At 42.6% G+C, this 17,411-nt stretch overlaps 1 protein-coding gene across 1 annotated transcript in view; it reads left to right on the top strand.

Annotated features, from left to right (window-relative positions):
- Positions 1-11,610, top strand: part of ADCY5 (adenylate cyclase 5) — a 210,938-nt gene extending 199,328 nt beyond the window's left edge. The window contains exons 16-21 of the mRNA XM_065637644.1: positions 3,885-3,911; positions 4,739-4,871; positions 5,943-6,206; positions 6,469-6,673; positions 7,485-7,609; positions 9,082-11,610. Of these exons, the coding sequence (XP_065493716.1) occupies positions 3,885-3,911; positions 4,739-4,871; positions 5,943-6,206; positions 6,469-6,673; positions 7,485-7,609; positions 9,082-9,210 (883 nt within the window). The 3' untranslated portion in view covers positions 9,211-11,610. The remainder of the gene's footprint in view (positions 1-3,884; positions 3,912-4,738; positions 4,872-5,942; positions 6,207-6,468; positions 6,674-7,484; positions 7,610-9,081) is intronic.
- Positions 11,611-17,411: the final 5,801 nt, after the last annotated feature.

Raw genomic sequence — 17,411 nt, 5'->3', positions numbered from 1 at the left:
CTTTCACTTCTGAAATCTTCACCTAATCTCTTTCACCCAATGATTTCAGTGTGGCATTAGGTGGATGGGAGTGCCAAGGCTGTGGTGCAAGCAAGGGATGTGCACGACACCAGAGAGGGCATGGCTGTGAAGTAAAGGCTTGTCAGTGCTGCTCTCCACCTCTGAAGAGAAGGAAAGCACAGTTCTCTTTAAGGTCTTTTTAATCTGCAACTTGACTAATGAACTATCAATTAATAACAAAACATAACTGGAATCAGAGTGGATCTGTGTTTCTTTTTCATCCAGAAATGGGGAGCTGCAGTTAGTCATTCTCACTTCTTCTGGTGTTACACTCCCAATATAGAAATGTCAAAAAAGAAAAAAAAATCTACGACAAACTTGAGCTGGCTCAGGGATGTGATAATGAGCCACTGAGATGTTCAGACATCTGGTATATCACACCCAGGTTGGGATGGTGGAATGGCGGTGTTTGAAGTTTGGCTAGTGATCTCCTGACAGTGGCTGTTGGACACGTGTCTGCATTTGAAAAGTCAGTGTCACAGCTGGTCTCAGCGCAGCTCCCAGCAGAGGGGCCTGGGCTAAGTGGGAACAAACAGTTCCCCTTTTACTTACAAAAGGTAGTTTGTCATTACCAAGTCACACATTAACCATGATGGCAACCTCCTTCCACTGGCATGGTTACCCCTCTCCTGAAGGTCATGCCGGGAGGGAAATTTGGCACATCTGCAAACCCGCCCTCCTCCACAGGTTTCATTTCTCACTGGGAGTTGTGGTGGTGTGTTAACTACTTGTTTTGATGATTTCTCTTTGTTGGCAACAATTTTATTTGAAGGTGAGTCAATAACGTCATGGTGGTGTCTAAAGGTGAACATGATGCTAGGATGTGTAATAAGGAGGGTTCCTTGTAAGACATAAGAAGTAGACTTTTGCTCTACCCAGGAGTGGGAAGGCCTAACCTGGAATATGTTTTCCAGTTTGGGGCAAGAAGGTGGTTCATGGTAATGGAGAGTCCAGAGCAGCAAAGAACAATCAGCTGTGGTGGACAGGAGGGTGGTTGAGAAGATTCCCATGGTCCTTGCCAGTGCTGTCTTGTACATTATGAAATAGCTTGTGTAGTTGCTTCAAGCCGGATGCACCTGGTTACTTCTGTCCTTCACATAAATATTCCATGATTTTAGCATTCTTGTGTGCCTGGCAATAATTAATGTAGGTATGGCTTCTACTGCCGTTGGCAGTAATCACTTAAATTATTTTGTTAACTCAAGCAAATGAAATAATGAAGGAAAGCCCATGGAGCTTTCTGTGGGGGCATGGGGAGAATGAAGTTTCCCTCCTTTTTTTGCAGATGTTTTGTATTCCAACAGCAGAAACTATTTAGCATTTTCTAACACAATTAGAGAAATAAAAGCATTTTATATCCCAAATATAATTTCATTCTTGTAAGTCAAGTACTAAGCGAAATTACAGCACTTAAAAGTATAATTTACATCACTTCACAATCAAAATGTCAGTAATAAAGTAGAGAAGGTTAGCATTTTTTCCCAGAAATAGCTTTCTGTGATGCTGTATTATCTCTCACTAGATGTTATTTGTTTTGTGCGGAGAGCTCCATGGACAGCTATTTGTTGTCCCAGTGTCTGGCAGTCCATTTGTGTGTTGTGGGAAATGGGAGCTCAGCATGTAGCACATAGTTCAGAGATGTACCTTATTGTCCAGCAGATACTAAAAAAAAACCAGCCATGACCTCATACTACTTTAATTGGGTGCCCGTTGTAGCCGCATAATTACTGTCTGCTCTGCAGCCATTATGGTACTCTGACTAATTAGAAGTGATGCAGATGTCACTTCACACTTCTGTGTACAAACCAACCCAGCATGCAAGCAACCGAAAGGCTGATTATAGCACGCTGGGAGTCGCTAGACTTGACTGCAGCAACACACCAGTGTGGTGACACACGAAGTATAACTGGATGGATAGAGCTACTATCGTATCACCTTTACCCTGTGCAGAAAATAGAACTCATGCATCGGTATTAAAGATGTGACGGACCAATGCGATCTCGCAAGTTGAGTTCCTGCAGAGTGGAGCCCCAAGAGGCTTTGCCCGGTGATTTGTTCATCAAGCCCATCGTTTCTGTTGGAGCTGTGGTTTGTGATTTAGAAGGCCGTCTGGCCTTGGCATCGTGGCTGCGAGAAGGGAGATGCTCCTGTCCTGTGGGAGCTGTCCCCAATATGAACCACCTTTTCTGCTAGAAATGTGCACTTAACTTGACCAGGATTGTATTTAGCAAGCTTGTCTCTGTGTTACCTTCCAGTAATTAAAGAGCCATCTGCTACTGGAAATGTCTGTCCCATGGGGAAGCAACCTACCAATGCAACAGCGTTACTGCTTGCATTGGGCATTTTCACTTATCCAAAGCGTTACTGTAAAAACTGGGTTTCTTGCATTTCATAGTCTCTGCTGAGGATTTCAGAGCAAGTGTAAATCCACAGTGAGCTGCAGCCCCAGCACAGAGGGTCAGATCTGCCATGCTCCCATCATAAACAGAGCGATAATGGGGGACAGTCAGTCATGCCTGGCCAGGTGGTCATTTAGGGGAGCAGGGAAATTCATGCTGCATGTGGGAAGCATCTCCAACTCTGACTAGATCCAGCCTTTGGTGTGGGGGCTGCTGCCACCAGGGCTCCCGAACTGGGTCTGGGTACAAGAACACATCTTCAATGCTGGAGCTGGCCAAGAGGCCTCACAATAGATTGTGTGCAAGACAACAGTAGGTTGCAAAATCCATGTCAGAGGAAATTCTATGCTCAGAGCAGCAGAAAATATCTTGGAACAAATAAGATTAGAGAGTCACTATGCTTTTATTCTTTAGTTTTATGCCCAGCTAGGCACCCTCGGCTATTTTGATTTTGATGATTTGTATCTCTGATTCTGTAGCAAGAGTTTTCCCCCCAAGCCCCAGAAAACTGCGACCTGAAGCTCTCAGCACAGCTGTGAGATCCTCAGGATAAAGATGTATCATGTTAGTAGCCTGCAGAGCTGTAATTGCATCAATGACACTATAGTAATTTTACCACTGATCTCTTTCTTTCCATTTAAATAGTGTTTTAAAAGATCCATGTACATGGTTCTCAGTCACCTAATACTCTACCCACACATGAGAAGAAACCCAGCAGTATTAAGCAATCAGTCAGGAAACCTACCAGAAAGCTCCTTTCCGTCCTTTCACTGTACAAAAAGCACACCCCTGCATCTTCTCCAGCAGCTCTGCTTCAGACGAGTACTTTGCAGTGTTGCGAACAGTAAAAGCAATCGGCAAAAGGGTTTTCTTTAGTGTGCTCGTGTGCGGCACCCGTAGCTGGGCACGGCACCCGTAGCTGGGCACGGCACCGGCCATGAGCAGCCTGCAAGGGAGTAGTGCTGGAGTTAAAGGAGTTAAACACATGTCAGTGTTACAATAAATAGGAAAGAGAGGAGCTATCCCTCACAAGATATTAGCCCAAAGCTGCCTTCTTTAGATCAAATTTTCCAGTCTGACCTGAAGAAGGAGTGATGGATGCACAAGCATTTGCTAAGCATCCCACACTGACATTAAAATCCTTAATGATTCTCCACCTCTTAATGCTTCTTAGATATTTTAGCCACATTAACCATGTTTCACCATCGCTCTAGATCTTTGAGTGTAGCTCTGTCGACCTTTTTTCTGCCCCCCCCTTACCTTCTCCTGCCAATCTTTTCGTAGTTTTGTGCTTTAAAAGGGCCACAGCCCCACACAGTGTTAGAGAAGCCACATTGCAGAGGTGCTGGTGAATAACGTACAGAGGAGGAGTGCTGGAAGGGAGCGAAACACGCTACTAACCTTGTGTTTGTGGTTTTTTTCCAGCATGTCTGCAAATGCAACGTTACCATGGTGAGTCACTTTGGCATGAAATATTTGTATGGGTTTTTGTTGGTAGGCATCTTCTGTTCACGAGGTGAAGTGTCAGCACATCAACTCACCAGCAGTGTCTGGTATTTGACTATACATTGCTGTGAGCTGGTGCAACACAGTGCAAATGCCCCAAGTAGCCCAAGTGTTGCCATTTTGTATGTATAGCTACTCTCAGACCATCCTCTTTCCTGTGGGACTTATGTCAACTTGCTTTGTAGAGCATCTCATTGCAAGTCAGAGGTTTTATCAAAATATTTTCATACTGTATAACTCTGTAATTCAGATTTATGCTTCTGTTTGCTTGCTTGTCAGAAGGGATGGGAATGTGTCTTAGTGCTCTTTTCAGCATATAGAATGTTTCCAAAACAAAGGCCATTAAGAAGTGACTAATTAGAGAAGCAGTAAGTATAGAACAGTTCCAGACTGAGAGGCTGGGGAAGCCAATACAGGAGACACAGTGAATACAATCTGAAGAGCTGTCAGCATTTTGGTTTTGACAAGCATAGCAGTAGCTGAGCATTCTCTAAAAAAAATGGCATTTAGATTGATTTTAACCCTTTTTAAGAAGTTGGCTTAAATTTCCAATTTCAAAGTCCTGCTTTAGAAGCCAGCACCTATGACACAAAGTCCTCAACTTTTTGCAGATATTGTTTGTCCCTTCACCAACATGTGCTTGGGGGCAAGGAAAAAAAAGCCTTTTCTTTAGAGGTTGGTTAGCCTTAAGGTAAGAACTGGGGAGCCTGGCTAAGCTGCATTCCTCCATGCTGAGACTAACTGGGAAATTCTGCTCTTTCCTTGTCCTGCAGCTCGCCAGCGATGACACGAGTCGCGCTGAAGATTGTGACCCCTGTCATCATCACCGTCTTTGTCCTGGCACTGTACTTGCATGCCCAGCAAGTAGAATCCACTGCAAGGCTTGATTTCCTCTGGAAACTCCAGGTTAGTGGGGATTTGCTGTGTTGGAGAAATGCACAGTCATCAGTGTTAAAACTACAGAGCTATTCACTATCGAGTTGAAGAGTGTTATAAAGTGCCTTTGAATTTAATCTGGATCTGGCATATAACTGAGCATACTAGTAATGCTCTACTTTGCATACTCAGTGCTTCTCATCCTGGCTATTTACTTTAACCCCATGTTTCCTTGTAAATGGTCCTTGGATGGTCCCCACAATAAAGGGTTATAGATTTGAAGATCCAAGTTAATGAGTTTGGGCAACTGAGTTTGTCACTGTTGCAGGAACCTGTAATATAACGCGGCCTGTAAATATAAGAAACTGATATTCACTGCTGAATTGATTCCCAGAGTTCAGGGAGCTTTAGTTTGCTGTGTTCAGGGGTGTGAAATGTTCACATTTGCATTTTCATTCACTTTCTTGCTAAGCAGTGGGAACTGGCTTGACGTCCAACCTTCATTCACCCCTAGGCAGCAGTACTGGATAGCCAACACACTACAGATAATGCCACGCTTTGCTCCTGTCCTTGGATTCAGCGTTAATGTTTTCACTGCTTGTGCCTACGAGCGATGTTGGGGCATTGTATGTGATTCTCAAGCAAGCAGGACTGCAGGTTTTTTATAGATTTTTTGCCTTCTGGATGGCAGGACATTCTAATAACAGGTCACAGTGGTTTGAGTAGGAGGCACTGAGGAAGCACCAATTAATTAAAGCTTCTTGAGAAGCAGATAAAACATTGTTATCTTCATCTATAAATGGTAAAACAATGGAAGGGATGAGCCAACTTGCCTGTTCTAGGTCTGGGCTCAGCTGGTCAGAGCATTTGTTTCCCCAGGCAGAGCCAAGTGTTCTCCTCGTTCTGTCTGGACATACCAACTTCTAAAGGGTCCTTCTCCGTTTAACTTCTTTTACAGTTTCAAATGTCCCATTTCAGAAGCCAGCAAAGTCATACGTGCTTTGCAAGTATTGCTTGTGCCTTTACCAGCATGTGCTCAGGGGATGTGTGGGGGGGTTATCCCTTATCCCCTCACGTCACTGTCTCTCCCTCCTAAACCAGGCCACTGAAGAGAAAGAAGAAATGGAGGAGCTGCAGGCCTATAACAGACGCCTCCTCCACAACATTTTGCCAAAGGACGTGGCAGCCCATTTCTTGGCTCAGGAGCGGCGAAATGATGAACTCTACTACCAGTCCTGCGAGTGCGTCGCTGTCATGTTCGCCTCCATAAGCAACTTCTCAGAGTTTTACGTGGAGCTGGAGGCCAACAACGAAGGGGTGGAGTGTCTGAGACTACTCAACGAGATCATTGCCGATTTTGATGAAGTAAGTCGCAGAAAATCTGGGTGGACAGAGTGAACTGAATCGATGAGTTTGTTTGGGCTTTGCTGAACTCCTGAAGGAAGGTGGCTATTGAATCCTTGCATCATGGTTCATTTCTCCTTGCTCTAGAGGTCTTTAATATTTTTTTTCTAACATTAAAAATCCCTTTTATTCCCTTGTCACTCCTCCAAATAGCCAGTCCCCTTTCTGCCTGTGTATGTGTTTGTCAAGGTTCAGTCGCATCTTTTGCTCTCTTGTGAAACAGATAATAAGTGAAGACCAATTTCGGCAGCTGGAGAAGATCAAGACCATCGGCAGCACATATATGGCTGCGTCAGGCCTCAATGATTCCACTTATGACAAGGAAGGGAAGACACATATCAAAGCGCTAGCTGATTTTGCCATGAGGTTAATGGACCAAATGAAACACATTAATGAACATTCATTCAACAACTTCCAGATGAAGATAGGTAATGTCTCTGTGTGTATGGGATTGGTCACTCTGACCTGGGGGTTTTGTGGGGTAAAACCATAGGTGTTTCCTTAGCTGTGCAGTGATGTTAATTGTCTGTTAATTTGGTGACAGCAAGAATAACCTCTTTGGCCTCTCTGAAACATCAGGGCAGTTTTGTTAGGGCAGCAGTGTTATTACTGAAGCTCCCTGGAGAATTAGGAGCAGTTGGGCAACCAACCCTGGCACAGAGAAGCTCCTATCACAGCACGGTCTCACGTGGCGCTTGAGCCTGGGCTCTTGTTGCCTGTGATGTGTTTCCTGCCCACGCTGCCTGGGGTCCCAGGCGCTGCCATTCTTGTACATTAAATTGTCTTTCAAGGCAGGGAACAAAAAGAGGCAGAAAACTCAAGGAGAAAAAATATGAAATGTCAAGTGTGGTATTTGTTCTGGAAGGCCATCGCGCTGCTGCTTTGCAGCAGCCTGACATTGCAGCAGCGGCGTGCTGACTGCCAAGTGAACAGCTTGCTTGGCAGCCAGATGGCAAATAAACCTTATCCTGTTCTCTGGTACTGGAAAGTAGCTCTGGATTGAGCCAATCCAGCCTATGATGCCAGTCAGGCAGTCATAATGAATCAAAGAAGCCAACTTTTCTTTAAAAGTTCCTTCCCCCATAGTTTGGTTGTAGCTTTACATGTCAGGGTGAAGCACAGCTAGAACCAGTGAACCTTAGGATGTTTTTTTGTTGTCTGAAAAATAACTTGCCACGAGCTTCACGTGGTTCATACATGATGGATCTGAGCGTTGTGGGATTTCTCCTCTCCTTCCAGGCCTCAATATTGGTCCTGTTGTAGCTGGGGTGATAGGAGCACGCAAACCCCAGTATGACATATGGGGCAACACGGTGAATGTAGCCAGCCGGATGGACAGCACAGGGGTGCCTGACCGCATTCAGGTAAGGAATTCACTGGAAAACTTACACTGCCAGCCCTGTGCCACTTACAGGTTTTGAAACTTAAATAGAATTGCAATTTTGGTTTCATTTTATTCCTTTATGCTGTACATTTAGTTATAGAGTTCTGAAAGAAAAGCCAACTGGGGATTGATACTGGTAGCATCAAGCTTTGCCTTTTAATTTTGACCAGTTCTGCAACCTTAGCTCAAAAACTTGCAGTTTGGTTCTAGGTGGAATCGCTGGGCTGAGTTGCCATCCCTGGGTGCCTCACTGGCCTGTGAGCACCGTCCTGCTGTGATGCTCACTCACTCATTCTGCCGGCTTTGCTGTTCGGCTCTCTGCGACTGTAGGCTGTTCTATTTTTCCAAGGACTCAATTCAGATATGTATTGCTGTAATTCACTTCCCCGTTCGCAATGCCATACACGTTGTGATGCCAGCAAGGATCCAGGCATCAGCGGGACGGGATTGTATAACTAAAGGACAGTTTAAGGGACTAATGGAAACCGTCTTGTAATCAAACATCTTCTTGGCCTTCAGCCAGTGACCTTTCTAGTGATTTGATTCCACTGTCCTGCTTTTGCTGAGCCATTGTCCACAGTAACAGATTGTTGTTCCTTGGGAAAGTACTAAAGGGATGTAAAAACAGTATAACTATGTGAAATACAAGAGGGACGCCATGTTGTTCCTTTACAATTAAGCTGTCAGTCAACTGGATCAATATTTATCAAACACCCTTTAAACTTTCCTACAAGACAACCTGTGAACAATTTTTATTCTAGTTAAGCAACTCAGCAGAGCAATGTTACAGCAACAGGAAGCCAGAAGTGACAATATTTAAAGCCATCTGAAAAAGGGTGAGAAAATACATATAGTAAATAAATACCTCAGGAAACCTGGTCTTTAAACTTCTGTTATTCTGCAGTACAAATGATTATTTTTGAATGGCATCTGTCCAGAGAATTTGGATGCTAGCTGGGTTATTCCATTTATTCGGTCTTTTTCATTGCCTGCTACCTTCTCCTCCATAAAAACAAACCCTTGAACAGCTCCTTTAAATTACAGATCCACTGTGTGATTTTTTTTTAGCCTTTTGCAAGGACTTCTAGATTATTTTAACCAGTTTTCCAACTACCATGCCGGTGATATAATGAATGCATCTGAGTATCTTGAACTGCCAGGGACAGTTTTTAAAATGTGACTCATTTCTTTCTTTTTCTCCTGTGACCACCTTGAAAAATGTGGTTCACCCCCAATTGTGTACTGCATGTGACTTCTGTATTCACTCAGTTTCTAAAGACTGTGTGTGTTCTGCAACTAGAGCCAAGCTTTTAGCGATCGATATGCGAATGTTGACTTAGAAATAAAATAGTTGATCCTGCTTTAGTTTTGTCCGTGGATTACTCCAAAAGTGAATGAAAAGACTGTGTGGAGGCATCACAAGCATATGCTTACTCTAGTTTAATTCTGCAGGTAACCACAGACATGTACCAGGTTTTAGCAGCCAACAACTATCAGCTGGAATATCGAGGTATCATTAAGGTCAAAGGCAAAGGAGAAATGACCACCTACTTTCTAAATGAAGGGCCCCCAATCAGTTAGCACCGATCGCAGCAGCACTCAAAGATGGAGTTTGCATTACACGATTGTGAATCTGGGAAGAATCACATTTTGGCAGTGAAGCTGAACATGCAGCACAGCTGAAGCTTCACACCGTGACTCTAGAGCTGGTATCAGCAAACTCTTTGGCCACCCATCCTGAAAAGCAATCGAAAGAATCCACCTCAGAGTTGTTCCTGGCTGAGTGCTAAATCGACCAAAGATGTGTACTACGGAGTCCACAGAAAAGACATGAATTTGGGATTTATAAAAAAGGCTGCTACCACAGGATGATATAAGAAGCTATTTAAGTATTTATTGACGCAACACAACATTTACTTGGTTGAAGGAATGTATGATTCACTACAAAGCATCATTTTGGAATGGATTTGCACTCCCATAATGTTTCCATCCCATACTGCCAGCTATTTGAAGTGTACCACTGTGTTTTTATTAGCTGTTTTGAATGGGCTTTCAAACTTGACACCCACTGTTGCAGCACACAAAAAGGCCTTTTCTGAGGGTATTGATAATGTTTCAGTGTGAAAAGACATTCTTGCCCTGGCCCCCTCTTTTCCCTTCTTCTACGTGGCTAAATGACTGCTCTTCTGAGTGGGGCTGGCACATCTGGTGAAGGGGAAGATCAGCTGAAAGAAGATGGCTCTACAACCCTATTTATTAAAAAGTCTTCTGTGCTCTTCTTTGGTATATATCAGTTTACATGGGAAAGACTAGATGTAAACAAGAGACACTTTGTGGGGGGAACTCCCCTGAAATTTGTCGTGTTTTGGTTTATTTTTTACTTTGTAATATTGAAAACATGGAGATCTAACAGATATACCAAATTCTATATTTTGTAAGTTATATATAAATGAGGTGGCAGGCTGTCCACACCAAGGTGTGGTGGGAGTTGTAAATAACCTGTAGACATTTGTGTAATTTTTTTGTGCATAATACTCTGAACACAGACTTGGCAGTTTTCAGATTATCATTATACAATCAACCAACAACAAACAGGTGAGTTTCCAGGCTGAATCAGATGCATTTAAAAATGAAAATCCAGAAAAAAATCTACAACCCCAAAGAAGAGGAAAAAACAAACCGTTGGTAGTCAGGCGGTTGTTCCGTGCAGCATTCAAGCAGAGGGTGGCGGCTTAACAAATTGAAACAGGACCTTTGAGTTTTAGCTACTGAGACGGTATCAGTCAAACATGTTAGAATGTGCTCTAAGCAAATCTTCTAACAAACTGTAACAGGAGCTCTTACAAGAGGAGGAAAAAACCCACATAAGCTCATTTGAGCTTTTCTTTAAAACAATGGTTTTTCATAGATGGTGTTAATAGGATCCTGCTGGTATGAGCGGTGTCTGATACTGTAACTGCCATTTGACATTACAAGGAACCATGCACTGCAGCATCAAGTTGACTTTCCTGTAGTTGGCACTTACATAAACTGTGTCTCAGATTTTCAATTTTCAGGAATTAGCTGATGTTAAAAAAAAAAAGTTATGATGGCAAACTTGTATCTTAGGTGGTCAACCTTAAACTTCAGTGCCATTGACATTGTGTTGGACATCTTTATCACTAGGGGGGTGGTTTATGAATGGTTCGCTGTTATAATTTATGTACCTTTTTTAACTATTAAAGAAAAAATCCCTCAATATTTTATTAAAGAAAAATAGAATTTTAAAAAAAGCTATATTTTTTATATTCTATGAGGGAAGAGTTTTTGATATTGAATTTGGCTAGCACTAAAAATGACTCCACTCTTGACATTTAATAAAGTTCTTTTCACTCTTCTCAGGGCAGAATTATTGTAGTATTAACAGCTTAATGATTGCACTATGGTGGTGGTGAGTTATTTTTTTCCTGCTCAACAATGAGAATAAGTGATAATCCATGGGCCTGTCTTAATTAATTTGCCTTATTGCTAAGCATAACCCAAGCATTAAGCCATTTAAACGTGAGCTTAAATGGCATCGCCCCTTTCCTTCCTCCTTCCACTAGGAAACATCTCTGAAAAGTATAGTATATTGACTTCTGTAAAACTGCCAAGTCTGCCCTTGTACTATACTTTTGCTCCTCTACATCTTTCCTGGTTTGCAAAATATTTAAGTTGCATCACACTGTTACACCTTTCTCCCCCTCCTCCACCTTCCATCCCTTTTACCCTTCACCAAGTTTCATTACCTTCATGCCATCCACTTGTTTTTTTTGGTTTGCTTTCTGCTTTATGAAAGTCTGCAGTCTTCTTAACTTTTGATTCATCTTATGAAGTTGTGTTGTCAATGAACTTTCAAGTCCCCAGTATCTCTAGCTGTGATTGTTGACAGTGTGTCATGATCATTTCAAGGGGTATTCACACACTCTACTCTGGATCTTGCAAAAATGGATACAGTTATGATTTCCCATGGAAATTGAAATCTATTTAAGTAATTTAACTATATTAAACACTGTTTCACTGGTAAAGTGTCTCTGTTTTATTTTAGCTGCATCTGGCTAGTGAGATCAGGCATAAGTTATGTAGGAGATAATGAGTCTGTACATAGAAACACCCAAGTCTTGACTAGTGCTGGGTGGATAGGTCGGTGGCCATTGGGCCCACCCTGGCACTACGCAATCCCCAGCTACAGATCCTCAAGGCCGCGTTTGCACAGTGACATCCTCTGGGTCCCTCTTCTGCACCCACTTGCCTTGAAATGTTGGTCTCAGGAGAGCTGACAAAGCCTTGTGTGGCACTGTGGTTAACTATATTGGTAAAACTGAATAGCTTAAAAAATTAATATTTGTTTCTATACTATCTAAAATACACTTTTTTTAAAAAACAAAGAAGTACCTTTGCCAAACAATTCCGCAGGTACGTCAGTACTTGTCCTCTCAAGGACACCTGGAAGGAGGCAACGGGGTTGGCCAATACAACATTTTCAGTGTTCACAGGTAAAAAAGTAAATGCTACGTATAGTTACACCAACTAACAGAAGCCTGAAGTGTAGCTGACAAACAAAAAGCTCCAGCTTTAAACTTTTTTTAGTTCAGGAGACATTATACAGACAACAAATAACTAAATGACTTACACTCTGGTATTTGGTAGGAGGGATTTTTGTAAGGGTACTGAGAACAGAGTGCTGCAGCAAAAAAAAAAAAAGCCATGAAGTACTTAAAACACTGGTGTTTAAGAGAGAGGGGGAAGAACCATTTAAGACTTTAGATGTTCTACATAATCATACAAACAGCAAGGTAGGCTGTTTTTTAAATTATCTGGCGAAGGTTGGGGAGGTAAACCAGTAGCCTCCAATGCTGTGCCCTCTCATTTATTTTGCTGTACACACTGACTGGCTGAACTATTTCCCTTAGATGCATCTTTTTCCCATCCAGAAAGCATTTTCATGAATTTTACGGCATTTAGCCACTTTTCCTCAAAACAAGGCTGGCTACATCAACCATCTGCCTGCACATAATAAAATGATACATTTGGGATGCACCAAATTCCTTACCTGTGTGTCCTGCACTGCCAATATCCCCAGCCTTGCTGTTTGTGCATTTCACAACATCCATGGACAAACACCTGGCCAAAAGCTTTGCCCAGAGGTAAACATTTTCATTCTGTTAAGCATCCCAACTGCTCCTCAGGGCAGTTTGGGGGCTGGTGGGGAGAGACAGCTTGGGATGCAGCCTGGAGAAGGGCAGTTCAGCTGTTTTAAGCTAAAAAATCCTTCAATTTCCATTCCCTTGGCCCTCTGTCACAGGCATTTCAATTGAAGGAGCCACAAGAACCTGGGCAGGACAGGGCCAGGACTGAGAACACTGACTTGCCGGTGAGCTGGGGGACAGCAGCAGCAACATGTTTCTGCCATCTGGCACCAGGCAGCTTACTGAAAAAAGCAGGCTTATATTTTTTTAAACTTCTGTCCCTGAGTGCCTTGTAGTCCCTGCCTGTCCTGCTCCCCCTGGCACTTTGCAGTGCTGGTGCCAGCAGTGGGCACTGGGTGTGAATGACAGCAGCACGGTGAGAGCTCAGAGGTGATGATCACACAGCACAGCATATGCACCATTTGAATCAAAAATCCCCTAGAAGAACAGCTAGAGAGAGTGAGCTTCACCTGTAAGCAGCTGGCCCCAGAGATCTTCACACCCAGGATTTCAGATGTAAATAACTATTGCCATCTACTGGAAACAGACTTGCACAGCCTTCGCCAGGCAATGTTACAACTGCTCCCAAGTACCACACAGGATTGGGCTGAGACGTCAACACCTGCACAAAACGCCCTCCCTCGCAGGGAGGGGAGCACTTCACAACCTAAAGGCAGACACTCCTTCCAAAGTAACTGATTATACATGAACTCTCAAATGCAATTTATAGATAAGCAAAAAAAGAATCATCCCTGGTACACGTCACCATCCAGCCCTCACCAACCCCTGGCAGCACAGCAGACGGTGCAACAGAACAAGACCCCAGCACACGCTGCCGCTGCAGCTCCTCACTATGAGCACACCCTTGGAACTCTCCGGTGAGGAGACCTCCCCACCTAATGGCAAACAACTTGTGTGGTGCAGCCCGGTTTCCAGCAGGAGCCATGAAACACCTCTTCTGTGGCAGCCAAATCATGCTATTCTGTTCCTTCACCTAATCTGGCATCACATGCCTTGAGTCCCACCAAACCCAGGATAAACTTGTTACCGGCAACCCTGCTGTGCTGCTAGGACAATGGCACATTCCCATTTGCTTTCACGCTTTGCACTCTGCTTGACAACCAGCACGTGTTCTTAAACTCTGCTCAGCATACAAGTCAGTGGGCTAATCCTGGTGTCACTCCCCTGTGCCTGGAGCAACCTGAGCCAGACAGCCAGGTCGGAGCTTTGCACGCTGTACGGGAGCTGGGTGCCCATATAGTGCTTGTGCAGCCCCCGCTGAACCTACCTCATGCTTTCTGCAGATGTAGTTGTCATCTACCTGTCTCAGGAAGAAAGAAACATTAACCGGGAAAACAAACACTCCATTAATGTTCCAAGAGGTCTGAACAACTATTCTATTGCTCTGTAAAGCCAGAACAGCAAATGAAAGCTTACTGCTTCACAAAAGTGCTCTGTTAAGTTCCTTTGCAAACAATTTGAACAATAAAACTGATGAACCACAATTTTGTTAAGTAAAGGAAATTGCTACAGCCACTGGGAGATCATTTGGCCTTACCAAAGCAAAGGGGTACCTGGAATATTTGGCCAGCTACGACTGGAACTGCCCACGCAGCTGGATGCTCCAGGCTTCCTCAGACTCCTGGTGAGAAATGAGCTGGGCTCTCATCAACACAGGACTGCAAGTGCCATTGAAGCAGACTCCCTGCTGCCACCCTTCTCACCACTTACCTCCAGTCAGGGAGAAGATCCTCCTGGAATACATCCCTTCATATTAAAACCATTCAGAAAGCATGGATTTTTGCAAGCCATAACACATATCTTGAATGCTATTTATGCTGGTAAAAAGCTGATCCAAATAGCATGTGTTTAGTGTTTGCGAATGTTAATGGGCTGCTTGTTTCCAATACAAACCATGAAAGTAAAAACAATCACATCACAGCACTTGCAATGGAAATGGGGAATGAAAGGCAGGAGGCTGAAAGGTAATATCCCTAAACAGATGTTCCCCAATCATTTGATAAAGTGACTATCGATTTATTAAAGAATCCACAGTGAATGTCACGTAATCAACATGTCTGCAAAGAAAAAGTTTCTATCATCTTCTAGTTCTCTGCTAGTTTCGATACAGCTAAAAATCAATCCAAGTAATGCACGCATATATTCCCCTGTACAAGGCTGCACTCTTTTCTACACCCCTCTCTCTGTCTAGATATGTTCTTATATATCTAGACACAAACATGTGCATCAGTGTTCCACAAAGCCCTGTGAACAAAGGGGTCTACACATCTTCCAGGGTCTGAAAAGTTATTTCTTAGCAAAATCTTGACAATTCACAAATGAGACAAGTTCTTATCCCCACCTATTGGCTGAGACACTGAATACAAGAGAGCAGACCACTATAAAAAATCTCAGATATTAAAACAAAAATATACAAGGAAGAACATGATTAAATCTCTAGAAGTGCAAATAGGGGACTCTGAGGTAACTAAACCTCAAACAGCATTAAATACACCTTGTGGAAGGCAGTCGAACTTTTGGCCATCCATCCCCGAAAGTGAATGTAAGCAGCGACACTGTAATCAAAGAAAAATATGGTATTGTGGATGTTGGATGGACCCATTCCAAACTTAAAGTGGGCTTACTTTATAAATACAGCATGAAGAGAGCTCTGCTTCTACTAAATATCACAGAAAAATCAACCAACCAGGAATGGCCCTGTGCAATTCAAACTAAAATAACACATGATGTTCAACAGAGTAGCCATCTTTCCTAAGTTCAATAACCCAAGCATCTGGTAAAATCAGCAGGAAAGGACCTACTACTTCTCTGAATGCTGAGTTTGCATAAGCAAATGGGAAATCCTGGGAATTTTCAGTAAATTTTGACCTCCAACTTGGCCTAGAGTGTCTTCTTTCTCAACTCACACAAAATTTCAGCATGTTCCAATATTATAGTCAAACAAAAGTAGTATGTTCAAAAGCCATGTTTTTAGCACCTACTAATATCAGGTAACAAAGAACAATCATGCTCATTAACTTTTCATTGTGAAATGGGATTATTATCAAAAGCAAGCAAACAGAATCCCAACTGTCTTCTACTACACTGAGAGTTGCATTTGTTCATTATACCTGCTAATCAGCAATTAGTTTAACACCAGCATAACTGGAATGGAATAATCATTCCAGATGCTATGACAAAGGAAGTTTTCATTCCTTAAAAATGCATCTTCAGGAATAGGAGGAAGGGAAGGAGTCACAGAGAAAACAAGATTCTCTGCCAACATCTAAACTGAAGAAATGATGCAATACAAAATTCTTCATGTGCACAACAGCCTGTGTTAAAAACTAGGCAGTGCTTCAGGCAATCATAGCTTCCCTGCCTATCAATGGAGCTGAAGTGAAAATATAGGTATAACGACTCTTCTAGATTCTATACACAAGATAAAACCTGTTTTAATATTTAAAACATGAATAGCTACATTTTTCAACCATTGACTTGAACTGCTAAGGGACTGCTTTTCACCTTTGCTGGTGTCCAGAGTTTAGAAACGTGCATTGAACCCTAACACAAGCAAACTGCTCAGTGCTAAACAAAGGCTATGTTCTGTTCTTCTGGATTTTAAAGTATTCATAGTGTAAACATTTCCCAAAATTCTTGTATGCTTCAATCCAGTCCTCTTATCTTTTCCCCACTGTCTAGATTGCCAAAACAAAAGCAGAGCACATTCATTAATACATTCTTCTCTGTCTCAACTTGGGGACGAAAGAGAATTAACCACAAAGCACATCACCTCCAACACCAATCTTTGCAGCTGCACACCGAGGTATTTCCAAGGTCTTGATCTCAGACATCACTCTGATAAACATATCAAGAACACAATACATACTGCTCCTGATCACTTTGGATTACAATTTCATTGTCGAATTCTTCTTGATTCGATTAAGTGTAATTTTCTTGACTAAGACCACCCATTTAAAAGAAAAGAAAGTATCCAGCTCCTTTCCTCTTGGTCATAATCTGACACTAAATAGCTTACTGAAACGCGTAACATTTTGGTATGAAGTGCTCAAAGAAATTTGCCTGCAGCAACTCTTCATAGCACAGCAAAGCTCTGCCAGTCCCCAAATCCAACACCACAAGCACCACGGCAACCTCCCTGCCATTAAAGCTTGCTTTTTTCTCCCCTTGTTTTTATCCCAGCATTTCAGTGAACTCTTAATATTATTCCAGGTCACATATAAAAATCTATCTGTCTATTTGCACAATATGAAACATCATAAATAACTGTCATATAATTGTAAAAAAACCCAGTGTCACTGCTGGTGGTACTATATGGCTGCTATTCTAGTTTCTAAGTGTTTGGGGTTTGCCAGTTGATCCACAACGTCAGGAGTATACAGCGGTTCTCTCAAACATAAATCTAGATCAAGGAGGTTCTGTCCCAGCACAGAAACACACAACCCATAACGCCAGATGAATAAACAAAATCCCTGGTCTTTTAATCTTCAAGCTAGTCAGACTGATTTATTATTTTCCTGTCACCAGTTGTGTATCTCAGGTTTGAACTATTTA

Source organism: Caloenas nicobarica, chromosome 6 (assembly GCF_036013445.1).
Source record: "Caloenas nicobarica isolate bCalNic1 chromosome 6, bCalNic1.hap1, whole genome shotgun sequence".
In the NCBI taxonomy this organism is placed as follows: Eukaryota; Metazoa; Chordata; class Aves; order Columbiformes; family Columbidae; genus Caloenas; species Caloenas nicobarica.
The sequence above is the reverse complement of the archived record's forward strand: the minus strand, read 5'-3'. Positions and strand labels throughout refer to the sequence as shown.